Source organism: Hippopotamus amphibius, chromosome 16 (assembly GCF_030028045.1).
Source record: "Hippopotamus amphibius kiboko isolate mHipAmp2 chromosome 16, mHipAmp2.hap2, whole genome shotgun sequence".
Classification (NCBI taxonomy): Eukaryota; Metazoa; Chordata; class Mammalia; order Artiodactyla; family Hippopotamidae; genus Hippopotamus; species Hippopotamus amphibius.
In genome coordinates this window covers 49,078,157-49,103,676 of record NC_080201.1, presented here as the reverse complement: position 1 = coordinate 49,103,676, position 25,520 = coordinate 49,078,157, and the positions used below count along the sequence as shown (strand labels likewise).

Sequence of the window (25,520 nt, the reverse complement as noted above, 5' to 3'; positions counted from 1 at the left end):
AACTTGGGCCAGGAAGCACTAAGTCTAGACCAGCTTGAACTTGGTGCCTCCTGGCTGTGTGATCTTGACCAAGTGACTTCCTATCTCTGAGCCTTGGCTTCCAAGGACTGTTGGGAGAACTAAATGAACCAGTGGATGGAACAGCCTTCATTTGTTCAACAAATGGTGAAGAAAGAAAGACCCCTGTCTTCCTGGAATTGATGTGCGGTGGGGAGATGGATTATGTCAGGTCATAAGAAGTATAATGCATAAAGCAGGTTCCATGACGTGGGCACTCAAACAAACACTCTGTCGTCATCACAATGTTATGTGTACACACATTACTATAAAGTCTCATGTAAAACACCTGCCTGTCCTGGACACCAGTACCATCCTGGATCTTGAACTGGGGCACTGGTGTTCAACCTGGTTTCCTGACGAAATCACCACCAATGGTTCTGATTCGGCTGGTCTGTGGGGCGGGGGGGCCCTGGCATGTATGTATGTACACACACACTTACATATTTGCATATTCACACACATACACACACATATACACTCTATCTCTTTTAATACTACTCAGGTGATTCTGATCTGCAGCCAAGGTTGAAAACCTTTAGTCAAGCCGATCATGGCCGTCTCATTCCCCTTTCCCAGATGTTGCTTTCCAAGGTTTTCCTACAGTTGGCCACATGACTAGTTCCAGGCAATGAGATGCGAGGGGAATTCAGCTTGGGGAGGACATCTGGGGCAGAGTTTCTTCGCTTGTAAAAGGAAAGCCCCTTCCCACCTGCCCGTGTTTTGTAAGGACATTGGTATGAGGATAAGATGTTCGGAGCTGTGACAGCCATCGTGTGATCATAGGGAATGAGACAACAACAACAAAAATCCACACAGAAGTCAGTTCCTGTCGCTGCCCACCTCCAGACTTCTTGTTAGGTAATTAAAATAATCCCGTGTTTGTTTCAGCTATAGTTAGTCATGTTTTCTGTTACTCTGCAGACAAAGTAATTTCTAATGGGTATATCTTACTAATGAGTCACGTTTATAAAGGCACAGTTCACTGCACTGTATTCCAGGCGTGATGGTAGTTACCTAATTATATGACTAGGTCTGTTCCAGGGAGATTTTACTATCTCCATTTTACAGATAAGAAGACTGAAGCTCTAAGAGGTTAGGGGCCTTAGCCAAGGTCACCACAGCTACATGGCTGAACCGGGATTCCAACCCAGGTCTAATGTCTCCAAAGCACATGATTTTTCTCTTTGAAAAAGAATTTTTTTAACTGTGAAATATAATCCATACACAGAAAAGTATACAACACATATAAGTACAGCTCAATGAAGTACCACACAGTGAATACCTAGGTGATCACCACCCAGACCAAGAAATACATTTCCAGCCCCTGGAAACTCTTTTGTGCCCCCTCCACCTCCCTAAAGGCAACCGTATCCTGACTTTTCACACTATAATTTATTTCTGCCTGTTTCTGAGCTTTACATCGTTTGTATTCTTTTCTCACTGGCTGCTTTCTCTAGATGCTATGGATGTGAGATTGGACCATGTTGCTGCAAGAGGCTGACGTTTTCACCACGATGGATTTAATCCTTCCTACTTCTGATGAGCACGGAAACTGCTTCCAGTGTTTGACAACTGTGAACAGTGCTGTTAGGAACATTCATGGAAGCACCTCCTAGCGCTCATCAACACATTTTCGTCGGGGTTTATACCTAGGAGAGAAATTGCTGAGTCACCGGGCATGTTAATCTTCAATTTTACTGAACTGCCAAATAGTTTTCCAAGTGGTTGTACCAATTTACACCCCGCCAGCCCTGTCTGAGAGCCCCTGCTGCTTCCTGTCCTCACTAACACGAGCTCAGGCTTCCATCCATGGTGTGCTGCTGGCTGCCAGGCTATGCCGTGGTGTCCTGGGCGAGACACAGCAGCTCCAGCACCACAGCAAGAAGGCCCCCTAGTCTGCAGCAGGACAGGGAAAAATTCTTCCCCGGAAGGGACTGCTATAGCACTTGGGGCTACGGTTTAAAGACTAAGGAGGATCAGTGTTAACCGGAAAAACACGCTCAGCCTAAGCCCACAGACGCAAGAGATGGCAAAAATAACATGTCATGACACCGCCTCTAAGCATACAGCCTAACCCTGCCAAACAGGACCTGGGCAAGAGGCATGCGTGGAAGGAATGAAATGATCTCATGGTTGGGAGTTCCCACTTCTGGCTTTGGTAATTAATAAACAAACAGATCTCTCTTATCACAAGCAGGATAGTCTTGAAATAGATCACAAAAAGCCATGATACGGCTGCTTTGCGCCCTGACCGGGTGGCCCTGGGATTGTGAATTTCGATTAATGCACCAGCAGGATCAGTGCCTTTCTCTCCTGCGGATGCTGCCCCACAGCGCCCTCTGCTGGGGCCAAGAGACAGCGTGGGCCAGAAATCCTCCTCTTCCACACTGGAGACAGGTGGTCAAACGCCACATTTTTGGCTCTGAAGACTTGACCAAAAGCCACTACTTGAAAAGTTCCCAGCTTTTCTTTCTCTGCTGGGGACAGTAAGTAGGGCACTGTCAGACGGCAACGTGTGGCCACCTCTGCCCTCCACCTGGTCCTGTCTGCCGTCATATCCTACCCGGATTGTGACAGCAGCCTTCTCCTGGTCTCTCTGAGCCCACCCTGCCATGCCCCGACTCCAGTCCATTCTTCCAGCAGCAGCCTGAGAAACATCGTGTCTCTCTTCTGTGCAAAACCTGCTGACAGCGTTCCAACTCTCTCCCAATAAAATCTACACTCGCTGCTCAGGCTGCGAGACCCTGTGTGCTCTGACCCTTGAAGACACCTGGCATTATCTCAGTGGGCCGTGAAAGGGCCTCAGGGCCATGTCAGCAAGGAGGTTCCCATCGGCACAGGTTGTTCTCCACTAGCTCCTGACTCAGACGCATCCCTGCCTCCCCCTTTGCTGGGTCCATCCTCCAAGAGCTCTTCCTGGGAGGTCACCTGGGAGTCGGTCTGCCTAGGTTCAAATCCCAGCTCTACCCCTTCTCTAGCTGTGTGACTCTGGGCAAGTTGCTGAGTTTCTCTGTGCGTGTTCCCCTATCTATAAAATGGGGAATAACAGTGCCTGCCACAAAGGGTTGTGAAGATTCAGTAAGATAATGCACGTACAGTGCTTATTACCACTGTATCTGGCATATAGTGATGCTCAATGTGTGTTAGCCATTAACACGTTACACACGTGTCGAATGTTTTTACACAAAGCCACGTGTGTAGTTAAAAACTTAAAGAAGATTCAGCCTTAAATAGGAAGCTATAGTTTGTTTTTTTCCCCATTTAACACCATGCTTTGGAGATTATATCACACAATCAGAGGTACCTACTGGACACAAGTGAGGTCCCAAATGAGGTTCACTACTGCACTTGCTTTTTTCACTTAATACAAGATTCTTCCTTTGCTACTTTGTATACATATATACTATTTAAATTCTTAATAAGTGACTGTTACTCTTCCAATAAAGAAAGAAAAAATCCAAACCTCTAATTCTAACAAAACTAAAGCTGTCAAAAACTCATGTTTGAGGGCCATAGGGAACCCATTGGACCTACTGCAGACAGTCCCTGGCTGTTTGGCATCCCCTGTGTCCTAGGAGAGAGTGCCAGCAAGGGGCTCAGGACAGGGCAGCCCTGGCCTGGAGCTCATCTAGTCCAGGCTCAGGGTGGGTGTAGCTAACGTTTTGGCCGTCTGGTGCCAAAGTCCAGATCCAGTCCATTTCCATCCTGGTGGGAAGCTTGGCGCTGCCAACGCTCCCATCCCATCTGCTGGGAGATGTGGGCCCACTCCGTCTGCTTGGCGGCTGGGGGCGGCCATCTGGGGCGGGCCAGCCGGCTGGCTTGGAAAACAGCCTGGGCCCCTCGCTCTGGCCCCCGCGCCTTGGTTTATAGGAGCCCGAGACGTGTGTGGCCAGGAGAAGGATAGAACTCTGTCCGTGAGCTCAGCCCTCATTCCCCAGCATGGCCCTCTGACCTCTCGGGAAAGAGCGACAGCCACGACGGTAGTGTCATCACAGTATCCGCTGCTCAGAGCACTCACTAGCCCGCAGCCTTCTGCTACCACCTCATGCGTGCCCGTCCAGGAGAACCTTCCCGCCTTTCCAGGAGCCATGGAACAAACAATACAAAGTCTGTTTTACGGATGAAGAAACGGAGGCATCCGGGGGTAAAGTCATCTGCTTAAGGTCACAAGGCTAGTGAGTGGCAGAGCCCAGACGAACCCCAGGCTGTCTGTTCTCAGGGCCAGAATTCAAACTCAACCCCACAGGGAGGGGCAAGAGGTTAAGAGCATGCGCTCCAGACCCAGGCAGAATGTGTTCATGTCCTGGCTCTGGCACTGAGGGACCCTGACGAGTGCTTATCTCCCTAGGCCTCTAGAGTCCTCATCTGTGGAATGGGGATAATAATGGGACTCACATCACGGGACTACTGAGACGATCTGAGGGGTCAATGCATATCAAACACTTAGAACAGCGCCTGGCAGGATACATGCTCGAAGTGTGAGCTGTTCTCATTACTTTCGTCATTACTGCTTTTGGGTTATGTGACTCTCTGCTCTGCCTCCACAGCAGTTAGGACCTCCGGAAGGGACAAGGCAAACCTTGCTGGCTACTGCCCCTCCCTCCAGAGGACGAGATGATGAGGTCCTCAGGCCTGAGTGCCCAAAAGGCAGCTCTGCAAGGGGCTGGGCCCAGGACTGAGTACACGTGTGGCCTGCATGTGTGGGAGGGTGGAGAAAGGCCTGCTTGTGGCTGTGAACCTCACGGCGGGCCAAAATTCACAGGGCTGACTGGAATGTGACAAGGGGACAGGAAACTGAGACCCCCCTCCCAAGTGGCAGGCCCAGTACTGCCTACTTTATATGGGCAACCTCACCAAGCCCACACCACGGTTCTAAAACACTGGGATCCCATGGGGGAAATGGAGGCTTGAAGAAGCCATGTGCCCAAGGTTTCACAGCTGCTGAGTGACTGTGCCAGGCACACTCCTGCCTCAGGACCTTTGCACTGGCTGTTCCCTCTGCCTGCAACACTCTTCCAGATGTCCACATGGCTCCTTCTCTCATCTTCTTCAGGTCTTTTACTCAAACGTTCTCTCCCGAGTGACACCTCCCTTGACCATCCTGTCTAAAACTCTTGCCAACCCCACACTTATCTCTCTTCCTTGCTTTACTCTCCTCCTTGTCATCAGGTACCACACTGTGTAATTTACAAGGATATCTATGTACTGTCTGCCTCCCCAACAAAAATGCAGTCCCATGAGCATCTCTGCTGCCTTACTTACTACTGTTTCCTCAGTGCCCAGCACAGGGCTGGCCGGTGGTGGTGCTGAGTGAATCTCTGTGGAGTGGAGGAACCCCAGACCTGTGCCCCTGAGCTGTGAGGGCCCTGTGCCCAGCCTGGGGCGGATCAGGGGCTAGTTTGTGGGTGCCGGGGGTCAGAAGTAGATGGAAGCAGGCATGAGCCAAGAATGGCACCAAGTCAGTTTCAAGCCTACTGAACTGGAGCCACAGCAAAATATCTCTGACCTAGCATCTCCACACTAGTTTCGTGACTCTCAGTACGTACAACAAAGTCCAGTATTTAAAAAGAAATCATTCTACATATTCTATTTTCATTAAAAAAAAAAGCCAACAACATAAAACACGGGCACGAGTTTGAGTTTATAAGTCATGAGTGGGTCTGACGTGCAGTCAGTGGAATCCCAGAGGCAGCCGAGCGGTGGCTGGAGCACGGGCTGACACCTTGCCCTGTTACTCAGTGAGGTCCCTTAACCTCTCTGTGCCTGTTTCATCATTTGTAAATGAGGAATATAGTGTCCTCATTATAGAACTGTTACAACATGTAAGTGAGTAAATATACAAAGTAGGTGTAGAAAATGCCTGACACAGAGTATTGAGTAAATTTGCAACATAACAGCAGCTGTAATATTATTGATTAGTATATGACGGCTGCTGTCATTTCACCTGGCAGCTCCCCATATGTCCCACAACACTTTGATGCAGGGTGAGCTGTCACCTCACATTCTGCCCTGGTGTTCATCTGGCCAGAAAGATGAGGAGATGGAAGGAGGGGGGGTGCTCGGGAGACAGAGGGGCTGGTGACCACCTGTGGCCTGGGGCACAAAGTTTTGGGAGCTGCCTCCCCTAGGCTGCCATGAAGCCTCTGTGTCATCCCCTTCCCCCTCAGCGGGAAGGTCTTTGTGAGGGGACGGGGCTACGGCCCTCGGTGCAGCACCTGCTGGTCTGGATGAGGTCCAGGCTCGGCTGGCCCCACGTCCAAACTCCCCGGCAGCGGCTGCCTGCTGGGCTCCCATGTCCGCACAAAGGCCAGGCCCAAGGGGCATGGGGTAACACAGGAGTGAGGGAGATCCATTGTGGGGGCCTGCCCAGCTGATGACTGCCCCTTTTCTGGAAAAGTCTTCCTTTGGGGTCTTTTGGACGTCTCCATCATTTCTGCTGGCTCAGCTCCCCTCCTTCTGCTGGGGAACCCCCGCCCCCCCCACCACCACCAGGTAGGCTCTGACAGAACTGTCAATCACAGTGCCTGGCCCCGCCCATGAACCCAGGGCGGCGCACATGCCCTAGATCTAGACAGATTCCTCTACCATCTCTGACTGACAGGGACTGGCCCAGGGTGTGGGCTTCTGATCCAAGCAGAGCCAATCAGAGTCCTTCCCAGAGATTCAGCAGATAAGAACGTAGAGGAGAAAGTATAAAGATGCAGAAGATTTGAGCAGCCGGTCTCCATTTTCCCATGGCATGGAGAGAGCTTTCTGGTGGTGGAAGAGGATGACATTCACAAATGCGAAAAGCAGCAGAGCCAGCTGAGCGGGAGAGATAAGGGGGCAGAGTTCTGGTGACATCATTTGAGTGCCTGGGTCCAGCTAGGCCTGAAGCCATTCCTACCCCTGGATTTGCAGTTATATGAACCAATGAATTCCATTTCTGGCTTAAAGCAGACAGAAGTAGATTTCTGGCACTTACAACTTAGGGTCTTAATCGAGCAGGGTGCCCCCAACAGGTCTTGTTCCCTATCCACAGCTGACATTTATTCCAAGGGAAGACCTCTGACCAAGCCAGGACAACGGGATCCTCTATTCCGAATGAAAGGAGAAGGGCTGGGAGTGTTCCGAGCTGCTCGACATCAAGAGCAGTGCCTGCTGCTGAGATCTCCCAGTTCCTGCCCTGCCTGAGACGTGCTGCCCTAGTTCTCCTTTGCACTCTGCAGGACACCTCACCATCCTGAAAGAATCCCCTACACCTCTCCCTTTATTTTTTATGCTCATCACAGTTCATCTTTTGCAAATGTCAGAATCTTGGGCTCAGCAGTCAGATACCCCGGATTCCAATCCTGGCCACTTAGTCACTGAGTCTTGGTCTTCTCTTCTATAAAATGGGGAGGCTGATAGGATCGCTCTCCTGAGGCTGTTGGAAGGATTCCATGAGTTGGAGCAGGGGAAGCACTTGCCCACAGAACCTGGCACTGAGTAGGGGCTCAGAGATGAGTGGCTGTGACGTGTGTGATAATAACCAGTGATGGGACCTACCTCGCGGGTCCGGAAGATGATCCTGTACTGGTACTGAGGCCCGTGGTCCTTGTGGTCCTCCAGCTTCTCCCGCTTGATGCTCACGGCCACTGGCCCCAGCTTCTCGTCCACGCCAAAGTAATTGGCATGCTCTGAGAGGGAAGAGCAGGTGGATTCAGTCAGCTCTCTGGGAAGGAGGGGTGACGTCCCACGGCAGGCCTGCTGAGGGGACAGCTGGGGAAGGCTCTTGTGCAACCCGTGGGATCCTGGTCCCATGAACCTCACGCCTGGTCATGGCCACACTCAATGGAGAGACCCTAAGAGATTAAAGCCCACCTTACTATACCTCCTTGCCAGTCACAGAATTTCCCTGAGTTTCAGCGCTCTCATCTGGGAAGTGGGGGGCCTCATGCCACCCACGGTTCATAGAACTGACATGAGAGTGAAATGAAGCTACAAATAAAAAATGCTGAGTGCGGTGCGTGCCAGGTACCGACCCTAGCCTCGCTGTGGTTATCCCATACGTGAACGTGCTCAGCAGCTCAGCCGCCAGTTAGCTCTCGGGAAGTGGTTAGATTCTAGTCTAGAGAGGCTTCTGCCGGCTGAAATCTGGGCCCTGGACTCATTAGATGTGTGGCCCAAGCTGCTCAATGGCATTCTCATCAGCACCATGGGATCTGGAAGGAGGGACCCACCTCTCAGCTGGCTGTAAGGATTAAACAGGTTAATAAGCGTGGAGCACTTAGCACAGGCCCGGGCACAGAGTAAGCACAGGAGATGTGTTGGCTAGTACTACCCCTAGGGTGTGACGTTTGTCACCGAAGAGTACCATGATTCCAGGCCCTAAGCGTTACCTTTATCTGAGCATGTTTCTATAGACGTAGGATAGACGCTACTCTTTTTCCTTATGGTGACAGAGTCTTTAACAAGTTACGGAGCAAATCTCCTGTTCTCTTCCCGAAGTGACAGCTGCTCCCCTTTTTTAAAAATCATGCTGCTGTCTTATAATCCTGCCAGGCAAACAGTTCTTCCTGATGTATAACCCGAGAGTCTCCTGCTTGTGGTGGATAACTACCAGCAGTCTTTCTGGACTTAAGTCCATGAAGTCAGCAGCTACACACTGCCAGAAATTCCTTCCCAGCTCAGTGCTCTCAATATTTAAATGATGGCTCCTATTCTCACGAGATGCTCTTGGTGAATCAAAGGCTTATGCAAGGCTCAAATGTGTGTTAATTAATGGTCCCAATCAGAACAGCACCTGCAGCGGGTTAAACAATCTCCCCAGCTGGTCAGAGAACAGAATAAATGTGCTCCATAGATATCAGTTCCTTCCTGAAACAGTTGCAGGGGCTGTTTTGTTTTCCACCGAGGCGTACCCAGTACCTTGTGGTCTTGGCATAGAGTAGGCACTCAATAAATGCTGACCAATGACTAACTTATTTATGAGCTTCCAGCACTACAAAGAAATTATGTTTTGAAAGAAAACAGATTCTTTTTTAAAGCTCCATAAGTATTTACAACCTGCCTGATGAAGAACTGTTTTAATGTACAATTTTATTTGATCCTTACTGTAGTCCTTCTGTGTAGGTATTTCTATGTGCAAGTTGAAAAGCATGTGCCCTCCATTGATTAGGTAGAAAATTAATATAAATGCAAAACCAGGTTTTTCAAATTCTCTCAGCCTTACTTTTTGGCTACTAGATTCGTCAATTTCAAAGAGAGACTCTGTCAACTTCTCCCATGGGTTGCAGATTTGTTCATGCCTCTCTGCAGCCATACTAGTTTTTTATTTATATACCCCTCAACCAGGTTGCCACGTATACAAAGGTTCACAACCATTAAAATTTCTTTGTAAATTTTTTTTCTTTCCGCACCATGCAGCATGTGGGATCTGGGATCTCAGTTCCCTGATGAGCGATCGAACCTGCACCTCCTGCAGTGGCACTGCAGATTTCTAACCACTGGACTATCAGGGAAGTCCCCCTCTTGGTAAATTTTTAGAAAATCAGCGTGATGTGGCCCTTTTGGTTCTTCTAACAAATGCTTTTAGCCTTAAAATCTATTTTGTGTGATACTGATATTACCTCACTGGTTTTCTCTTAATTAGCGACTGTCTGAACTTCTTTTTTCATTCCCTTAATTTTCAATCTTTGTGTCATTTTGTTTCTGGGCATGTGATGCTGCTATAATCATCTCTGTTCCTCACATGAGGACACAGAGTCCAAGGGGTAAAATGTGTCACATAGCTAATAAGCTATGAAACAGACATCCCAAACCCAGGGCTGTCTGACTCCAACATTGGTGGAACTCCAGAGACTGTACTCTGGACCATGGGATGACCTAGTTGACATCTGTTGTGTTTGACTAGGACACTGCTTTAAAAATTTTTTTTAAACTAGTTGCTATGGAGTACTAGCTGCCTATCCATTATCTATTCTTCCTTTTTTTCTTTTTAAGAGAAACCCTCTGTTCTTGGAGGAAGAAAAGAGAGGGGCTATGTCTACCTAAAAACCAACATTTCCCAGCCTGCCTTGCAGACAAGAATGGCTAATAACCAGAAACAGTTGGCTGGAACTTCTGAGAACGCTCTTTAAAAAGGGCTGAATTGGAAAAAAAAAAAAAAAAAGGTGGGGGGACTGACTTGACAGGAAGTCTGTTGTTTTGTCTGTATCTTTTCCTCCTTCTCTTTGCCTGGAAACATGGATGTGATAGCTGGAACTCCAGCAGCCAACTTGGACTAGGAAACCACCCTGAGGGCTTGGATGCCATGCACTAAGGCTGGCATTCCACGGATGCTGAGGAGTAACCACAGCAGTCCTAGGCTCCACATCTCCAGATTTTTTTTAATGTGAGAGAAATAAACTATGTTGTTTAAGCCTGTTACTGGCAGTTATAAGCAATTCTGAATTGATATAGGAGACTCCATATTTAAAAAATCTGAATTTCAGAAGAATCTATAAAAACTGGAAAGGCTGGCAACACTGGGCTTATCTACACTTCCTGGATGACAACAGTGAGCTGGAGCTGACAGGAGCTGCCCTGTGTGCCGCTCCTGCCTGGTTTGCTTCCCTCTATTGTCTCCTGCCTGGCCTCTGTGGCTGCCTGGGCTTGTGGTCTCTGCACTATGCTCTGCTGCCTCTTAGGATTGCACCATCAGCACCAATGATCTTAACCATGTGTGATGCCTGTGTTAACACCCTCCAAACATCAACAGCTCTGCCTTCAAAATGCAGAACATGGCAGCTTCTTCCCCACTCCCAGGCTCCCGTCCTAGACCTGCCCATCATCGTCTCCTGCCTGGACTACTGCAGCAGCCTCCTCCTTGGTCTCCCAGCTCCCCCTCCCGCCACAGCCTGTTTCCTAGAGGGAGGCTGTGAATACCTGAGTCAGATCAAGGCCCCCTCCTGCTCAGAACCTTCCTGCGGCTCCATCTCACGCAGGGTAATAGTGAGAGTCCTCCCCATGGCTCACAAAGTCCCACATGATCTGCCCGTCCCCTGTCTCAGCTCCTTCCACTCTCCCTCAGTCACTCTGTCCCAGCAACACTGGCCTCTGTCCTATTCCTCCAGTGTCCCAGGACTATTGTACTTGTTTCCCGTCCCAAGAAAACTGTCCCCAGTGTTCACAAGGCTCCCTCCCTCCCTTCCTTCAACTCAGCACTGGAAGGGCACCCACCTAGGAGGCCCTACCTGACCATTCCCTATCGAAGACACAACCCTGACACTGACACTCGGCTTCCCTCTTCCCTGCTTTACTTCTCTCCACGGCATCTGCCACCCCATGACACCTTATGTAGTTTACATTTTTATCTAGTTTTGTTTGTCTTACCCCACTAAGTCATTAGGAAGACAAGGTTTTTGTTTTCATCTGGTCAATACTGTATTGCCCAGCTCTAGAAACATAGCTCACCCAAACACACATTTGCTAAATTAACGCACATCTACTGTCTCATGTAGCTCGAGGTTTTGAAGTGCTACCCGCGTATTATGAGGCTGGGCTCGCTGCATCCTCACAGCCCCTCTCTGAGGGAGGTCTTGCCTCTTTCTGCATCCTCGGCGCCCAGGGCAGGGCCCGGCACACCGGGAATGAGTGAGCAGTGAGCGTCTCAGAGACACGCTGCTGCCCGCCTGTCCGCCCCCCACCTCACCTTTGCCCACGAAGTAGTCCTGGTAGTAGCGGGCGCCCAGGTCCACGTGCTCGATGCTGTACTGCCGCGGGCGACTCTGCGTCCTCTGCTGCTCCTTGGGCACCTCCAGCACCGAGATGCTGGCGTTGGTGCGGTAGGCGCTCAGGGCGGGCTCCGGCGCGCGGCCCTCTCCGCCCCCACCGCTGCCGCCCGGGGAGCCCGCGGCCGCCCGCGAGAAGCTCACGTTGCGCTCGCACTCGCCGCCGATCTCGTTGCGGAAGTGCGGGCAGCTCAGCAGCAGGTCGTTGCTGTTGTCGTCGCCGTGGTCCTGCTCCAGGTTCTCCTTGCAGTTCAGGTCCTCGGTGCTGGTGAAGGCGGGGTCCAGGCCGCCGAGGCTGTGGGCCCGCGACGCCGTGAGGGACGCCATGGCCGAGGCGGCCGAGGCCCCGGTGGTCGTGTTCCGCCGCTGGGCCGTGGACGCCCGGTTGGCGGCCGCCTCGTTGAGGTCGAACAGCATGCTCTGCACGTCGAAGTGGGCGAAGCTCTTCTGGCAGACCCACGGCCTGCTGGCCTCCGGGGGGCTCCGGCCGTCCTCGGCCTCCCCGGGGCACCGGGCCGCTTCGCCCTCGGCTCTACTGCTCCGCAGCTTCCGGAAGATGGACGAGTCCACCGCGTCCCCGCCGCCCAGGCCCCGCGCCGGCTTCTTCCGGGCCTTCTCCTTCTCCTTCATGGGCTGCAGTGGCAGCAGGCCGTCCTTGGCGGGCTGCCCGTTGCGGGCGTCCCCCTTGGCTCCGCCGCCGCCCCCCGCGACGTGTGGGCCGGGATCGGCCCGCAGGAGCTCGGCGAGGCTCGGGGCGCCCCGGGCCTCGGGCTGCTCGCTGCGGAACTCATTGAGGATGTCAAAGAAGCTCTGCTCGGGCACGCCCTGCACGTCGATGGAGGACGTGCTCCCGTACTCGCGGAAGAGCGGCAGGGCGCCCGTGTGCCGGGCCCCCCGGGGCTCCACCACATCTTCCACGTCGCACTCGCTGAGGGTGATCTCGCTGCTACTGCGATGCCGCAGAGGGAGGAAGGCCCTGCCGGGGGACCGGGGCCACCCGTCCTGGAACTCCACATCCTTAGACCTTCTCCTGGAAAGTCGGTGCAAGGCTTTGGACCCTGAGGAAGCCGGGGTGCTGGCGGGGGGCTGTCCGTTCTGTACGCTCCTCATGGAATGGGCCACCTTTGTGGCCTTTGTGCCATCCGCGTCCTGTGAGGGGCTGGGGTTGTTCTGTTCTCTCAGGGCCTCCCTCTTGGGCGGCCAGTCAGCCACTCTTGCCCGCACGCCCATCTTGGGCACCGCGGGGGTGGTGGGACTGGGGCGGGTGGTGGCGCTGGCGGGGCTCTCACCCACGGGCTGGGGCATGCTGCCGTTCTGGACCCAGAATCCCATGGGAGTGTAGTCCCCTGTGTGCGGCCCGGGGAGGACATCGGCTGCCCTGGCCCCACAGCTGGCTGCCAGGTCCACACCATCATTGGGAATGGGCCGATAGGTGGTCATAGTCCACGGGCACTGGAGTGCTACTGGCCCCTGAAAGCTATAGACTAATGTTATGGGGTCCCCTGGCCCTCAGCCATTGTTCAGGGCCACCAGTCCCAGGATGAAGGATGCTGGCCCCTGAAGCCTGATGGGAAGGTTGTGAGCCTGTGGAGTCCAGTTCTCCACCATCGCTGTGGACAGCTGAGCCAGGACAACCTCACGAGGCAGGCACTGTCCTGGGGCCTCCAGACGGAGTGGCTCAGCGGGGCAGAGCAAGCAGCAGGTGTGCACGAGGGCTGGCAGGCTGCAGGGGTGCCTTCCCTGCCATGCTGAAAAGGAAGAAAAGGCAAAGGTGAGATGTGATGTTACTGCTTCCAGAGAATTTTTTTTTTTTGGACAGCTCTACTCATTAAAAAAAAAAAAGCCAAGAATCAAAAAACGTTTTTATTATGGAAAATTTCAAGCATACTCAAAAGCTGGGAGAAGAACATAAGCCACCCCACCAGCTTCAACACCATTAACTGTCATTCCTGTTTCATCTGTTCCTCTACTCCTCCACTTTGTTTTTGGCAGAATATTTTAGAATAAATCCCAGACATCAGGCCATTTTACCTTCAGATACTTTAGTTTGTATCTCTAGCATATAAGGCCTTCAAAAAAAATAACCATGATACCTTTATCATACCCATCTAGATAAATAAATAAATAACCCCGAATGCAATTACATTTCCCTCCATTGTCTCAAAGATGTCTTTTGAAAGTTGATTTGTTCAAATCAGGATCCAAATAAGATCTGTACTCTGCTTTGGCATATATATTTCTTAAATCTCCACTACTCTACCTACTCCCCCACCCTATCTTCATGCTATTTACTTATGGAAGGAATGGGGTCACTTGTCCTGTGGAGTTTCCCACTTTCAGGATCTGGCTGACTTTTCCCAGTGGTGTCATTGAACATATTCCTCTGCATGTGTCCTGTCTACTGGTGGCTGTACGGAGAGGCTGCACGGTTGTCCATTTGTTTTTGCAGTCCACCCAACCAGCCACCCTACCAGAAAGGAAGTGAAAAAGATGGAGGAATCACCGTGAGCTCTGGTGGATTTGGGGGAAGGAACGTCTCTAGAAATCTACATGATTAATAAATGTTGATACTAAGAGAGCTGGCAGATCAGCTGCTACTGCTTCTTACTGCACTAGAATAAAATCCAAATTCCTTCTGCTGGCCCATGAGCCCCACAGGACTGGCCAGTCTCCCTGATGCCTCTCCCCAGCCCCAACTAAGATTCCATCACACTGGCCTTCTTTTCTGTTCTTCTGACGTATCAAGCCCCGTCCAGGATATGTGGGGTATCCTTCCTCAGTTCTTCACCAGGCTGGTTCACGTGATATTTTTTTTTTTAAGATTTATTTATTTATTTATTTATTATGGCTGCATTGGGTCTTTTGTTGCTGCGTGCAGGCTTTCTCTAGTTGTGGTGAGCGGGGGCTACTCTTCGTTGCGGTGCATGGGCTTCTCAGTGAGGCGGCTTCTCTTGTTGTGGAGCATGGGCTCTAGGCGCGTGGGCTTCAGTAGTTGTGGCTCTTGGGTTCTAGAGCGCAGGCTCAGTAGTTGTGGCGCACAGGCTTCTTTGCTCCACAGCATGTGGGATCTTCCCGCACCAGGGCTCAAAATCATGCCCCTTGCATTGGCAGGCTGATTCTTAACCACTGCGCCACTGGGGAAGTCCCGATATTCATTCTTTAATTAAAGCCTTCCCAAACCACTCTCAGAGCCTTTCTCTGTCACTCTGCTTTCTTCTTTTTCCGTAGCAGTTACCACTAATAGAAATTAGTTTGCTTGTTATCTATTTACCGATTATCTCCGTCACTAAATTACAGTTCTAGTACGGCAGGGGCGTCTGTGTGGTTCACTGATGTAGCCCCAGCTCCCGGAACACTGTCCAGGACACTCGTTCACTAGCGTATGAATAAGTGAAGAGACAGCCTCTACCTGACCTGATGTGTTGAGTGCATCCTGACTTGCAGAGCTCCGGGGAAGGGAGTTCATTTTTCTTCTGCACAGCAACATAAAGTACTCTGCAGGATCATTTCCCTTTGTCTCTACCTTGGGCTTCTGGGAGATGAAACCCTCAGTGGGGAAGGAAGGGGAAAGTGGATCATGGCCTGTGGCAGAACCTGCTGCCCGTCCCAGCAGCTGTGCCCTTTTTTCCTGCCAACAGAACTGATTCTATACAAGGCAGCAGAGTGCTGGGTCAGCCTGGGCATTTGACTCAAGGTGACCAATAACTTTGCTTTCCCTTGGAATGTGGAGCTTGACGTGGCCATTGTATTCAGTGAGTGTTGGTGCTTTCTGAGTGAGGAAGTGAATGGCCTCCTGAGTGAGCACGTGTATGAGTGTTCGTGTGTGTGTGCGTGCGCACATGCACACATGCAGACGTGCAGGAGGCATTTCATAACTCATGCATACAGGTATGGAGTTAGCTGGCAGAGAGGCACTGCCAGGGAAGCATGAAGCAGGTTCATGGCGCAAAATAGTAGGGGGAGCCTATAGCCTCTGAGAAAGTGAGAACCAGGTGAGGGGAGAGGTGGGGGTAGGGAGCAAGAGTGCGCCCTCTTCCTGTTTCCCCATGAGCACAGGAGCACTCGTGAAGAGGCTACAGGGAGGCATACAGGGGAGGGGGTGGAGGGGAAAGAAAGTGGAAAGACCCCAGCGTTGGGTTGATTAAGGGAGATGGAATCTAGGCCAGGTGAAGCTGTGGTGACCTGGACAGCAGAGGCGTCCTCTAAAGAGGCAGATGGGCCTCAGCTCCCGCAGTTGTGGGAATGTGGATGCCTGATTATGGGATTTTTCAAGAGAAACCAGAAATCTGGAACTGTGTGCAACATCTCTCAATTTGAAAACCCAAAAACAACAGCTACGACAGCAACAAACTAACATGCAGAGATGACCTCTAAAAGGATTTTCAAGAAACTGCTCATGGTGGTTGCCCCTGGAGAGGGAAACTGGGTATCTTTCCCCTCCACTCCCAGCCCCATCCCCTGCTTCATTTATTTTCCTTAGTACATATACTCACTTATGTCTCTGATTTATTCCTGGGCTCCCTCCGCATAAGAATGTGAGCTACTGTGTATCCCCAGGATCTGTGTTTTTGAAGAAGGGGAAGGAGCCTCACTCCTTACTGCACACCTCTGGCTACCATTTGCATTACTTACATGTATTCTTAGTCAACAAATGAATAACCAGTGCACACCACAATGAGAGCCAACAAAGTCAGTATGTGGCCGGATCCGAGCAGGGGCTGCTGGTTTGTGACTTTTGGTGACTGGTCTTCAGCTTTGCCAGAGATGAGGGCCTGAGGGCAGCCCCACACTCTGCTGGACCCCGGATCCCAAGCCAGGCTTGGGTATCCAGACCAGCCGAGGGCACTGCTGGAGCTGCTCAGCAGCCCAGCTGTGCCCTTGGGTCAGCCTGGCAGAGTTCAGAGGATTAGTCCTTTGAGGCCACGTTTGGGCTGGTTGGGAAAAGCAGTGGCCCCAACGCAACCCTGACTTGCTTATGCAAACACCTCCGACAGATGGGCTTTGCTGATGGCATTTTGTTTCCAGCTCAGTCGGAAACCCCCAATTCGCTTTACTCCCTTCTGTGAAAACACACAGATGTTCTTGAGGCCCCGTCTCTTTGCACAAATCCCTTCCCCGAGCAGGTGCAGCTGAGTCTCCCTGTGATGTTCACAGACTGAGTGTATGATACCCACAGCCTCTCTGGGATTCAGGGACCGGTGCACGCTAGTCCCTTTCCAGCTGTCTCTGTTGAGCTCCCTCTTCCTAAAAGCACTCTGATCTTCCTGATGGGGAACCTCCTGTTAAGAGAGCCAGACTGCCTGAGAGCCATACTGGTGTACCATGGACTGGTTACTGAAACTGTGACTCAATTTCAACCTGTAAAATGGGGATAATACCACCTACCTCACGGTCCCTGCTGTTATCACCGTTCCTTCACACATCTTTGGCAGGAGTTCTTCCCCTCCCAACAATTACTGAAGCACAGCCAGGGGTGTGCACAGGGTCTCAGCAGAGCATAAAAGGCTGGAGGGTGTCCTGCGGTAGCGGGGGATGTGGATCTGGCTTTCCCTACACGGGAATTGCTAGGGACCTTGGGTTCCTTTCTTCCAGTGTTGCTTGGCTCCTGCTTGTTTTCTACAATTGCTCCTCTGGCCTCCTGTTGATTCTGTAAGCCACTGATAAATCTGCTTCTGCCCAAGATTGTCAAGCAAGGCTTCTGCTGCTGGCATCTGAGGACCTTGACTAAGACATGGTGCTGTGTGGAAAGGAGGCAACTGTGGATGGTGGAGGGAAACAAATGGGGGCCAGGCAGCAGCACAATGAGAAGCAAGCGACAGTGGGAGAGTCAGGTGGGAGGCATTTGGCTGCAAGTAACAATAGCATGCAATGGTGACTTGGGCAATGAAGACATTTCATCATCTCATGTACCAAGGAGGGCAGATATGGCGGCTCCAGGCTCGGTACAGGGGAATGACGTCAGGCATTTTCTCTCTCTCCCCCACTGCCGTCCTGCAGTGTGCTGCTGGCTTACATCTTTGGCTGTGGCCTTGCAGTCACAAGCTGGCGGCCACAGCCATACCTCTCACTGAACTACTGACGAGGGGTAAAGAAAGGGATGATGTAAGAGTGTTCTTCGTACCGATCTGACCCTAATTGGGAAGGAGGACATTTGCCAAAACATTGCCCCTACCTCCACAGGCTTTCTTTTATGTCTCACTTATGGCCTCTCCAGTTGCCAGAGAGGCTGGTGGAGCCAGAGTCTGTGATCATCCCGATTGCCCTTGGGCCAGTGAGGACTTATCCCTGGGGCTGGCCACACTGGTTCCCAGAAAACATCAGGGTCTGTTAGAAGAGCAGGAAACTAATGGTGTATCAGTGTAAATGCTCCCAGACTGTCATTTGTGAAGAAGCTGGGCAACTCTAAGCTGAGACGATGCTTCTTTATCAAGCCCCAAATGCCTGGAGGCTAGAACAGCAGACAAACAGGCAAGCACCATGGCCTCAGTGTCCTGGCTCTGAAGTGCCCTGCTCTGCGGGGCCACAATATCTGCCAGAACCTCACAGGGCACAGCAGAAGGGAAAAACACAAGCCTTCCGGTGTTAGACATCTGTAGTTTGCTGCCCTGGTTTCCATGACTTCTTTTCGCAATAACAGCCCAGATTTCCCCTTGAGAACCTGCCTGTTCTGATCTCCAACAAATGGGCTAGAGGAGGGCTTCTTCACAAGGTCAGGAAAAAATCACGTGACCCAATCAGAACCAGAGATCCAGTGATGTTTTCACTAGAAGTGCGGGGGCTGAAGACTGCTTTTCCCTCTTACCCCAAGTTGGAGAGGATGTAAAGGATGGAATCACTGCAGCCATCTTGTGACCTGGAGGCCAGAGCTGTCTGGGAAAGGGTCTGAGAGTTACAGACAATCTGGGGGCTGTAGTCTCTACATCAAGCCCGGACCTGAAGCCAACCCGATTCCACTTCCCACCTCTGGACATTTTAGTTACATGACAAGACAACATCTATAACAACGGCTACCATGTATGACCCTGCTGTGGTCCCGGTCCTCATTTAGGCACCTGACATTTGTTATTTCTCCTAACCCTCACAACAACTCCATGGGGTAGATATCATTACTATTTCCATTTTACATGTGGGGAAACAGGAAAGAAGTAATGTGTCTGAGACCATGTGACTATGAGGTGGCAGCGTTGGGACTGACCCCAGCTGCTTCATTCCTGAAGTAAGGCAGTACTGAGTTCAAGCACCAGTCCTCCCAGTGATCACGGGCAGAGTCCTGCACCCTGCAATTCTCATTTTCCTCATTGGTGACACGCAGTAAATTATCTCCAGATCCATGTGCTCTTCTGAGTTCCAAACTCAGGTATTCACCTGCTTACCTGACATCACCACGTCTGTATCTCACATGCATTGCAAAACTGAACATTCCCAACCCGACCTCTTGATCTCTCCCCAACCACAAAACTTGTTCCTTCTCAGGACAGTCAGGATGGGCTGAGCTACGCCGCACTAACAAAGGACCCCAAGTGCTTAGAGGCCTACACAACAAGGGTTTGTTTCTTGTTCATACTGCATGTCCATCATGGATTGGCCAAGGGCCTCGCTCATGTCAGCTTTGTTCCCAGTTGAAGGAGTAGCCCGTTCACCTGAGACTGCCAATCTCAGAGGGAAAAGACCTGGTTGAACCATGCAATGGCCCATAAAGTTTCTGCTCAAGAATGACACGTGTCACTTCTGCTTACATTTTATTGGCCATATCAAGTCAAGAGATGTCAACAGGGTGGTTCACCAGAATGTCTGTCAGAACAGGAATGCAACTGGTTGCATCTGCTTCCTTTGCATCTCAGTGAAAGGCATTTATTCCACCCAAGGGCTCAAACTGGAAACATCAATGTCATCCTTCACGCTTCCTCTCCCTCACTCCACATGTCCAATTCACCAACCCACGTCCTGTTGACTCTCCTCACAGCATATCAGAGTCCATTCTCTCCCACCAGCCCTCTGGTCTGAACTGCTATGACTTTCACTGGTTCCCAACACCACAGCCTCGCTGGTGTCTCTGCTTCTGTTCCTGCTCTCCTAAGGGCCCTTCCCTACACAATAAAATTCAAAACCTTCCTCTCAGTCCTTCAGGCTCCCTTTCCTCTTCCCCTTGCTCTTTGAGCCCAGGCCACAATGTCCCTCTTTCAGTTCCCCTCACACCCATCTTCTCTGCTGCCTCAGGACCTTTGTACATGCTGTTCTGCTCACCTTCCTTTACCTAGGTAATTTTTTCTCAAGACTCAGGACAAATACCACTTTCTCCACGTGACCTTCCCTTGTCACCAACCTGTTCAATCCCCAACCTGAGCTCTCTGCACTTCTTTTTGGTGGTAGCTGCATCAATCTACGTAAAGTAATTTACCATGTAATTAATTGTTTGCCATATATAAGGTTTGTGAGGCACTGAATGTGAATCAATGCCTGCATCTGTAGCACAAGCCTGACATATAGTAGGCCATTAATAAATATCTGCTGAATAAATGAATGGATGAATGATAACTTCACTCTGGATCAGGAAGCACTGTCTCATTCGGAGTCTGTGACCTGAGGGTAGGTAGGGCTTGCTTGGTGCCCAAGTGTGTCTGCCCCTGGGAAGTAATGTGTGGAGAGAGACAGAGAGAGAGAGAGAGAATGAATGTGTGTGTGTGTGTGTGTGTATGCTGCCCCTTCACAGGCCTTGCATGAGAGGGGGTAAGCAGCTATCCATGGTCTCCTTCCTATACAAGCTCTGTGTTCAGGGCTGCCCTGATCTACTCCAGCTGTTTCTCCTTCATGGAAACATGATACAGTCATTGCGATGGGGGCTCAGTAGGACCTCTGAGCTCTGGATAGCTCAGCGCTGTGGCACCAAGTCTGAGGGCTACTCTCAGAGGCCCAGGGGTAACAATGGCTCCTCCAGGGACACACTGGCGATTCAGCAGTTTCTGGGCACACATAAGTCATTCATTTGTCCAGTAAGAACCAGTCAGTCCTTAAAACTCATTCATTCATTCACTCACTCACACAATAAACACCTACCACATTCTTTTTTTTTTTTTTTTGCTGCGCTACATGGCTTGTGGGATCTTAGTTCCCCGACCAGGGATTGAACTTGGGGCCTCGGAGTGAAAGTGCAGAGCCCTAACCACTGGACCACCACTGGGGAATTCCCACACCCACCACATTCTTACAAATCATTCTGTCCAAAAAAATTCATCAGTCAAAAAAGCACTAAAAACTTATTCACTTATTCAACACTACTAGGCATGTATAATTCATTCATTCCACAAACACTAAGCACTTAAAATCCATTAATTCATTCGATAAATTTCTTAAAGCGTCTACTATATGCTACTGTCATTGGAGCTGAAGATATAGCCCTGAGCAGGACAAACCACGCCCCTCCCTCCCTTAAGAGGAAGCCAGAGAAATAAGTAAACAAAGACAGAAAACAAAGGAACTTCAAAGAGCAGTCAGCCATATAAAGGAATGAAATGCAATGCTGTGATAGCTTGGGAGGTCCCACCCTGAAGGCTCAGAGAGGGGTGCCCTCTGACCTGGGGTCTGCATCAAGCGAGGGCGCCTGCCGTGCCCCAGGTGTGCTGATGAGCGAGACTGACGTGCCCTGACAGGAAAGCTGGGAGTGGCCCGTGTACAAGGCCCTCTGGGGTTGTCGGAGGAGGTGGTTCTCTCCCCCAGCTGTCCATTAGAGGCACCAGGGGAGCTTTGTAAAAATACAGGTGTTCACACCCCACCCCCAGAGAGTCTGAATCAGCTGGTTTGGGGTGGGGCCCAGGCCTGAGTGTCTTTTAAAAGCTCTGCAGCTGGTTTCAATATGCAGCCGGGGCTGAGGACAGAGGAAGAAACGGAGAGAGCAAAGACAGGAGGGCCTGACACACAGCCTGGGGAGACCACAGCAGACCCAGGCAGAGGGGCAGGAGGGCAGGTGTGACAGCGGTCCTGGAGGGGGCTGTGGTCTGGAGAGGACCAGGTGGTTCACAAGGCTGGATGCTGCGGAGCGCGTCACCTTTGGTGACAATTACTGGTGACCACTGCAGGAGGAACTTCAGGGGACGGCTGCTCCAGGGAGCCTTGTCTATGCCCCTCGGTCCTGGGTGCTGCTGGCCCACCATGACCTCCTCCGCCCAGTCCCTCCACACCCCAGGCAGAATCACACCTGTCCCCGCCTCCCTGAGCTCCCAGAGTTCTGGGCTGCACACACTCTCAACTATGAGTTAGCCCACTGGATTTTAAAGCCTCTGAGTATCTTTTGTCCTCCTTAGACCTTGAACAGCTCCAAGTGTGTGGCGGACTGGGGTCTAACATATGTGTTCTTGCTGTATGGGTCGGGTAGAGGGAAGGGATAAAATGTGGTGATGCTTATAACAGTAAGGCTAATACTTATGAGTTCTCCCGATGGGCCAGGTGCGGGGCTGCCTTGTGGGGTATATTACCTTGTGTGCTATAATAACTCTATTAAGTAGGGACCCTAGCGTGCCTATGTTACAGACGAGGCAGGGTAACGTGGACATGTCACACTGGTAGGTAGAGAAGCTGGAATTCAAACCTTGACAACCTGGCTCCCACACCTATGCTCTAAATAAAAGATATGAGGACTCCCCTGGTGGTGCAGTGGTTAAGAATCTGCCTGCCAATGCAGAGGACATGCGTTCGATCCCTGGTCTGGGAAGATCCCATATGCCGCGGAGCAACTAAGCCCGCGTGCCTAGAGCCTGTGCTCCGCAACAAGAGAAGCCACTGCAATGAGAAGCCTGCGCTCAGCAATGAAGAGTGGCCCCCACTCGCCGCAACTAGAGAAAGCCCACATGCAGCAACAAAAACCCAACACAGCCAATGAATGAATGAATGAATGAACGAATGATATGGCAGGCCCACTGGGTGTGTTATACAAGTGAATAATGCAAGTATTCAAAATCAATTCATCAGGACAAAGCTCTAGAATGTCAGCAACAGCTCAGCAGATTTCAGATTAAGAATCTGTTTTCTCCCCCCTATATCTTTCCCCACTTTATTGGAAATCTGAGCATACACAGGACCACTTGAGAGCTCCCCCAGGGAACAAGATGGATGGAAATCTCTGAAATCTCATTAGAAAGTATCACGGCAGAGACTCTGCTCCATCAGCCCAAAGAACAATGAGCAGGGCCTTGACCATGGCCACATTACTGCTGTGATCTGCTTTGTACTCTCAACAATTCTGACACCATATGTGTGGGTTTTCCATACCAAGCAACTGTCCTACAATTTAACTCAATCCTGACACTACCCGGAGCTGGCACAGACCCCACAGGTAAAGGGCTCAGTCCCAAAAGACTGTCCCCATTACAGACCCCCAACTGCAAGCAGTGCATCCCCAGATTACCCACACTTCTGTCCGACTTGGCTACACATCAGGGGTTCCCACGACCCCCCTCCTCAAGTTCAATAATTAGCTAGAACAGCTCACATAACCCAGGGAAACACTACCTACTATTACCGGTTTGTTATAAAGGATACAGATGAACAATCAGATGAAGAGATACCCAGGACGAGGTCCAGGAGGGTCCCGAGTGCAGAAGCTTCTGTTCCGCTGGAGTTTGGGGTGCACCGCCCTCCCAGCACGTGCATATGTTCACCAAAGTAGACGCTCTCAGAACCCTTCACGGAGGTTCCATTATGAAGGCCTGATTGATTAAATCACTGGCTATTGGTGATTAACTCAATCTGCAGCCCCTCTCCCCTTCCCAGAGGTCAGGGGGTGGGGCTGAAAGTTCCAACCCCCTAATCCCAGGGTTGGTTCCTCTGGCAACCAGCCCCATCCTGAAGCTATTTAGGGGTCCACCAAGAGTCACCTCATTAGCATAAACTCAGGTAGGGTTGAAAGGAGCTTATTTTGAATAACAAAAGACGGTATCACCCACATCTCTCAGGAAATTCCAAGGGTTTTAGAGGCTCTTGTGCCAGGAACCTGAATGAAGACCAAAATATTTTTCTTATGATATCACAATACCACGCGGTGAGAACTTGCACTTTTGTATTTAATGTCAAAGAGCCCAGTAGTGGATGGGTGTTTCTAATTTAAACTTTCCCGGTCAGGAGTCAGGGCAGCCCCCGTCGGGGCAAGGGCAGCCACGTACAGCAATTATGCTCCAAACAGGCGAGGGTCCCGCACAGGGCAGAGTTCCGGAGTGGCCCGTCCTGCTTCTCAGGGTGTAAATCAGTATTGGTTTTTTCCCCTTGGGGGACTAGGAAGAATGAACTGGAATTATGCATTGAAATTTTAGGTGTGCGTATTGTTTCGAATCCAGTAACTGCCCTCCTAGGAATCTCTCCCTCAGGTGTTCACCCCCACCCCCTGCACCTTGAAAGATAGACTCATGGTGTGTGGTCAACCGCAGGGGGACTCACATATGCCACACCTCTGTAGTAGGGAAGCCCTGGGAACAGCCCCAGCGCCCACGGGCAGAGGATGGATTAAGCGAGTCTGCGTGCCTCTATTCCGGGCAAGGTGCCGCAGCTGTGATAAACAATGAGGTAGCGCTATGTCACGCATGCAGACTGTCCACGCTGCCTGAAGTGAAAGATCGTGGTTCCCACTTACTGAGTGTTCACCGTGCACCAGGTGAAATGCCTACATGCGTTCACCTATTTAATCCTCACGACAAGCCTGTGAGGGAGAGACTAACTGAGGGACTGTGTTCATTTAAAGCCAACGGAGGGACTGACCTGGTGGCGCAGTGGTAAAGAATCGGACTTCCAGTAAAGGGGATGAGGGTTCGATCCCTGGTCAGGGAACTAAGATTCCACATGCCACGGGGCAACTAAGCCCTCGGGCCACAACTAGAGAGCCCACCTGCCACAAACTACAGAGCCCACACAACCTGGAGAGCCTGCGCGCCACAACTAGAGAGAGAAAACCCGTACAACACAACTAGAGAGAAGCCTGCACAATGCAACGGAAGATCCTGCATGCCTCAGTGAAGATCCCGCGTGCCACAACTAAGACCTGAGGTGGCCAAAAAAAATAATGATAAAATAAATTTTTTAAATAAAATAAAATAAAGCCAATGCAACTGAGTAACTTGCCCAAGGTCACTCAGCTGGAAAGCAGTGGTGCTGGGATCTGAAGCCAGGCCTTCCAGCTTCATAGCTTATACTTTCACTCTATGCTGCCACTTGTAAAGGAAAAGCAGCAAGTTGTGGACCCCCCATTTGGTTTAAATAAAAGGGGGGCAGATTTTGTTAGTGTGTATGTACATAAATTCTATAAAATGTACAAGAAAGGGTCTAGGAAGACATCCACCAAACTGTTAATAGTGGTTACTTTAAAAAATAATTAATTGATTGATTGGCTGTGTTGGGTCTTTGCTGCTGGGTGCGGGCTTTCTCTAGTTACGGTGAGCAGGGGCTACTCTTTGTTGCAGTGCACGGGCTTCTCATCGCAATCGCTTCTCTTGTTGCAGAGCACGGGCTCTAGGCTCGCAGGTTTCATTAGTTGTGGCACATGGGCACAGCGGTTGTGGCGCACAGACTCAGTTGCTCTGTGGCATGTGGGATCTTCCCGGACCAGGGATCGAACCCACGTCCCACGCATTGGCAGATGGGTTCTTAACCACTGCACCACCAGGGAAGTCCCAATAATGGTTACTTCTAAGGAGTAAAATGGAATGGAGATAAAGGAAAACAAACAAAGAAATTCTGCATGTCTGTGTA

General features: G+C 50.9%; 1 protein-coding gene across 8 annotated transcripts in view; it reads right to left on the bottom strand.

Annotated features, from left to right (window-relative positions):
• The window catches only part of SIPA1L3 (signal induced proliferation associated 1 like 3), a 240,434-nt gene that overhangs the window by 84,858 nt on the left and 130,056 nt on the right, over window positions 1-25,520 (bottom strand). For 7 of the 8 annotated variants that reach the window (XM_057711283.1, XM_057711289.1, XM_057711288.1 and 4 more), the window contains 2 exons: window positions 11,714-13,540; window positions 7,588-7,718 (listed from right to left, as the gene is read on the bottom strand). In XM_057711283.1, the coding sequence (XP_057567266.1) occupies window positions 7,588-7,718; window positions 11,714-13,232 (1,650 nt within the window). In that variant the 5' untranslated portion in view covers window positions 13,233-13,540. Of the gene's footprint in view, window positions 1-7,587; window positions 7,719-11,713; window positions 13,541-17,177; window positions 17,299-25,520 lie in introns of those variants that run through there. The other variant, XM_057711286.1, reaches the window with a different exon arrangement.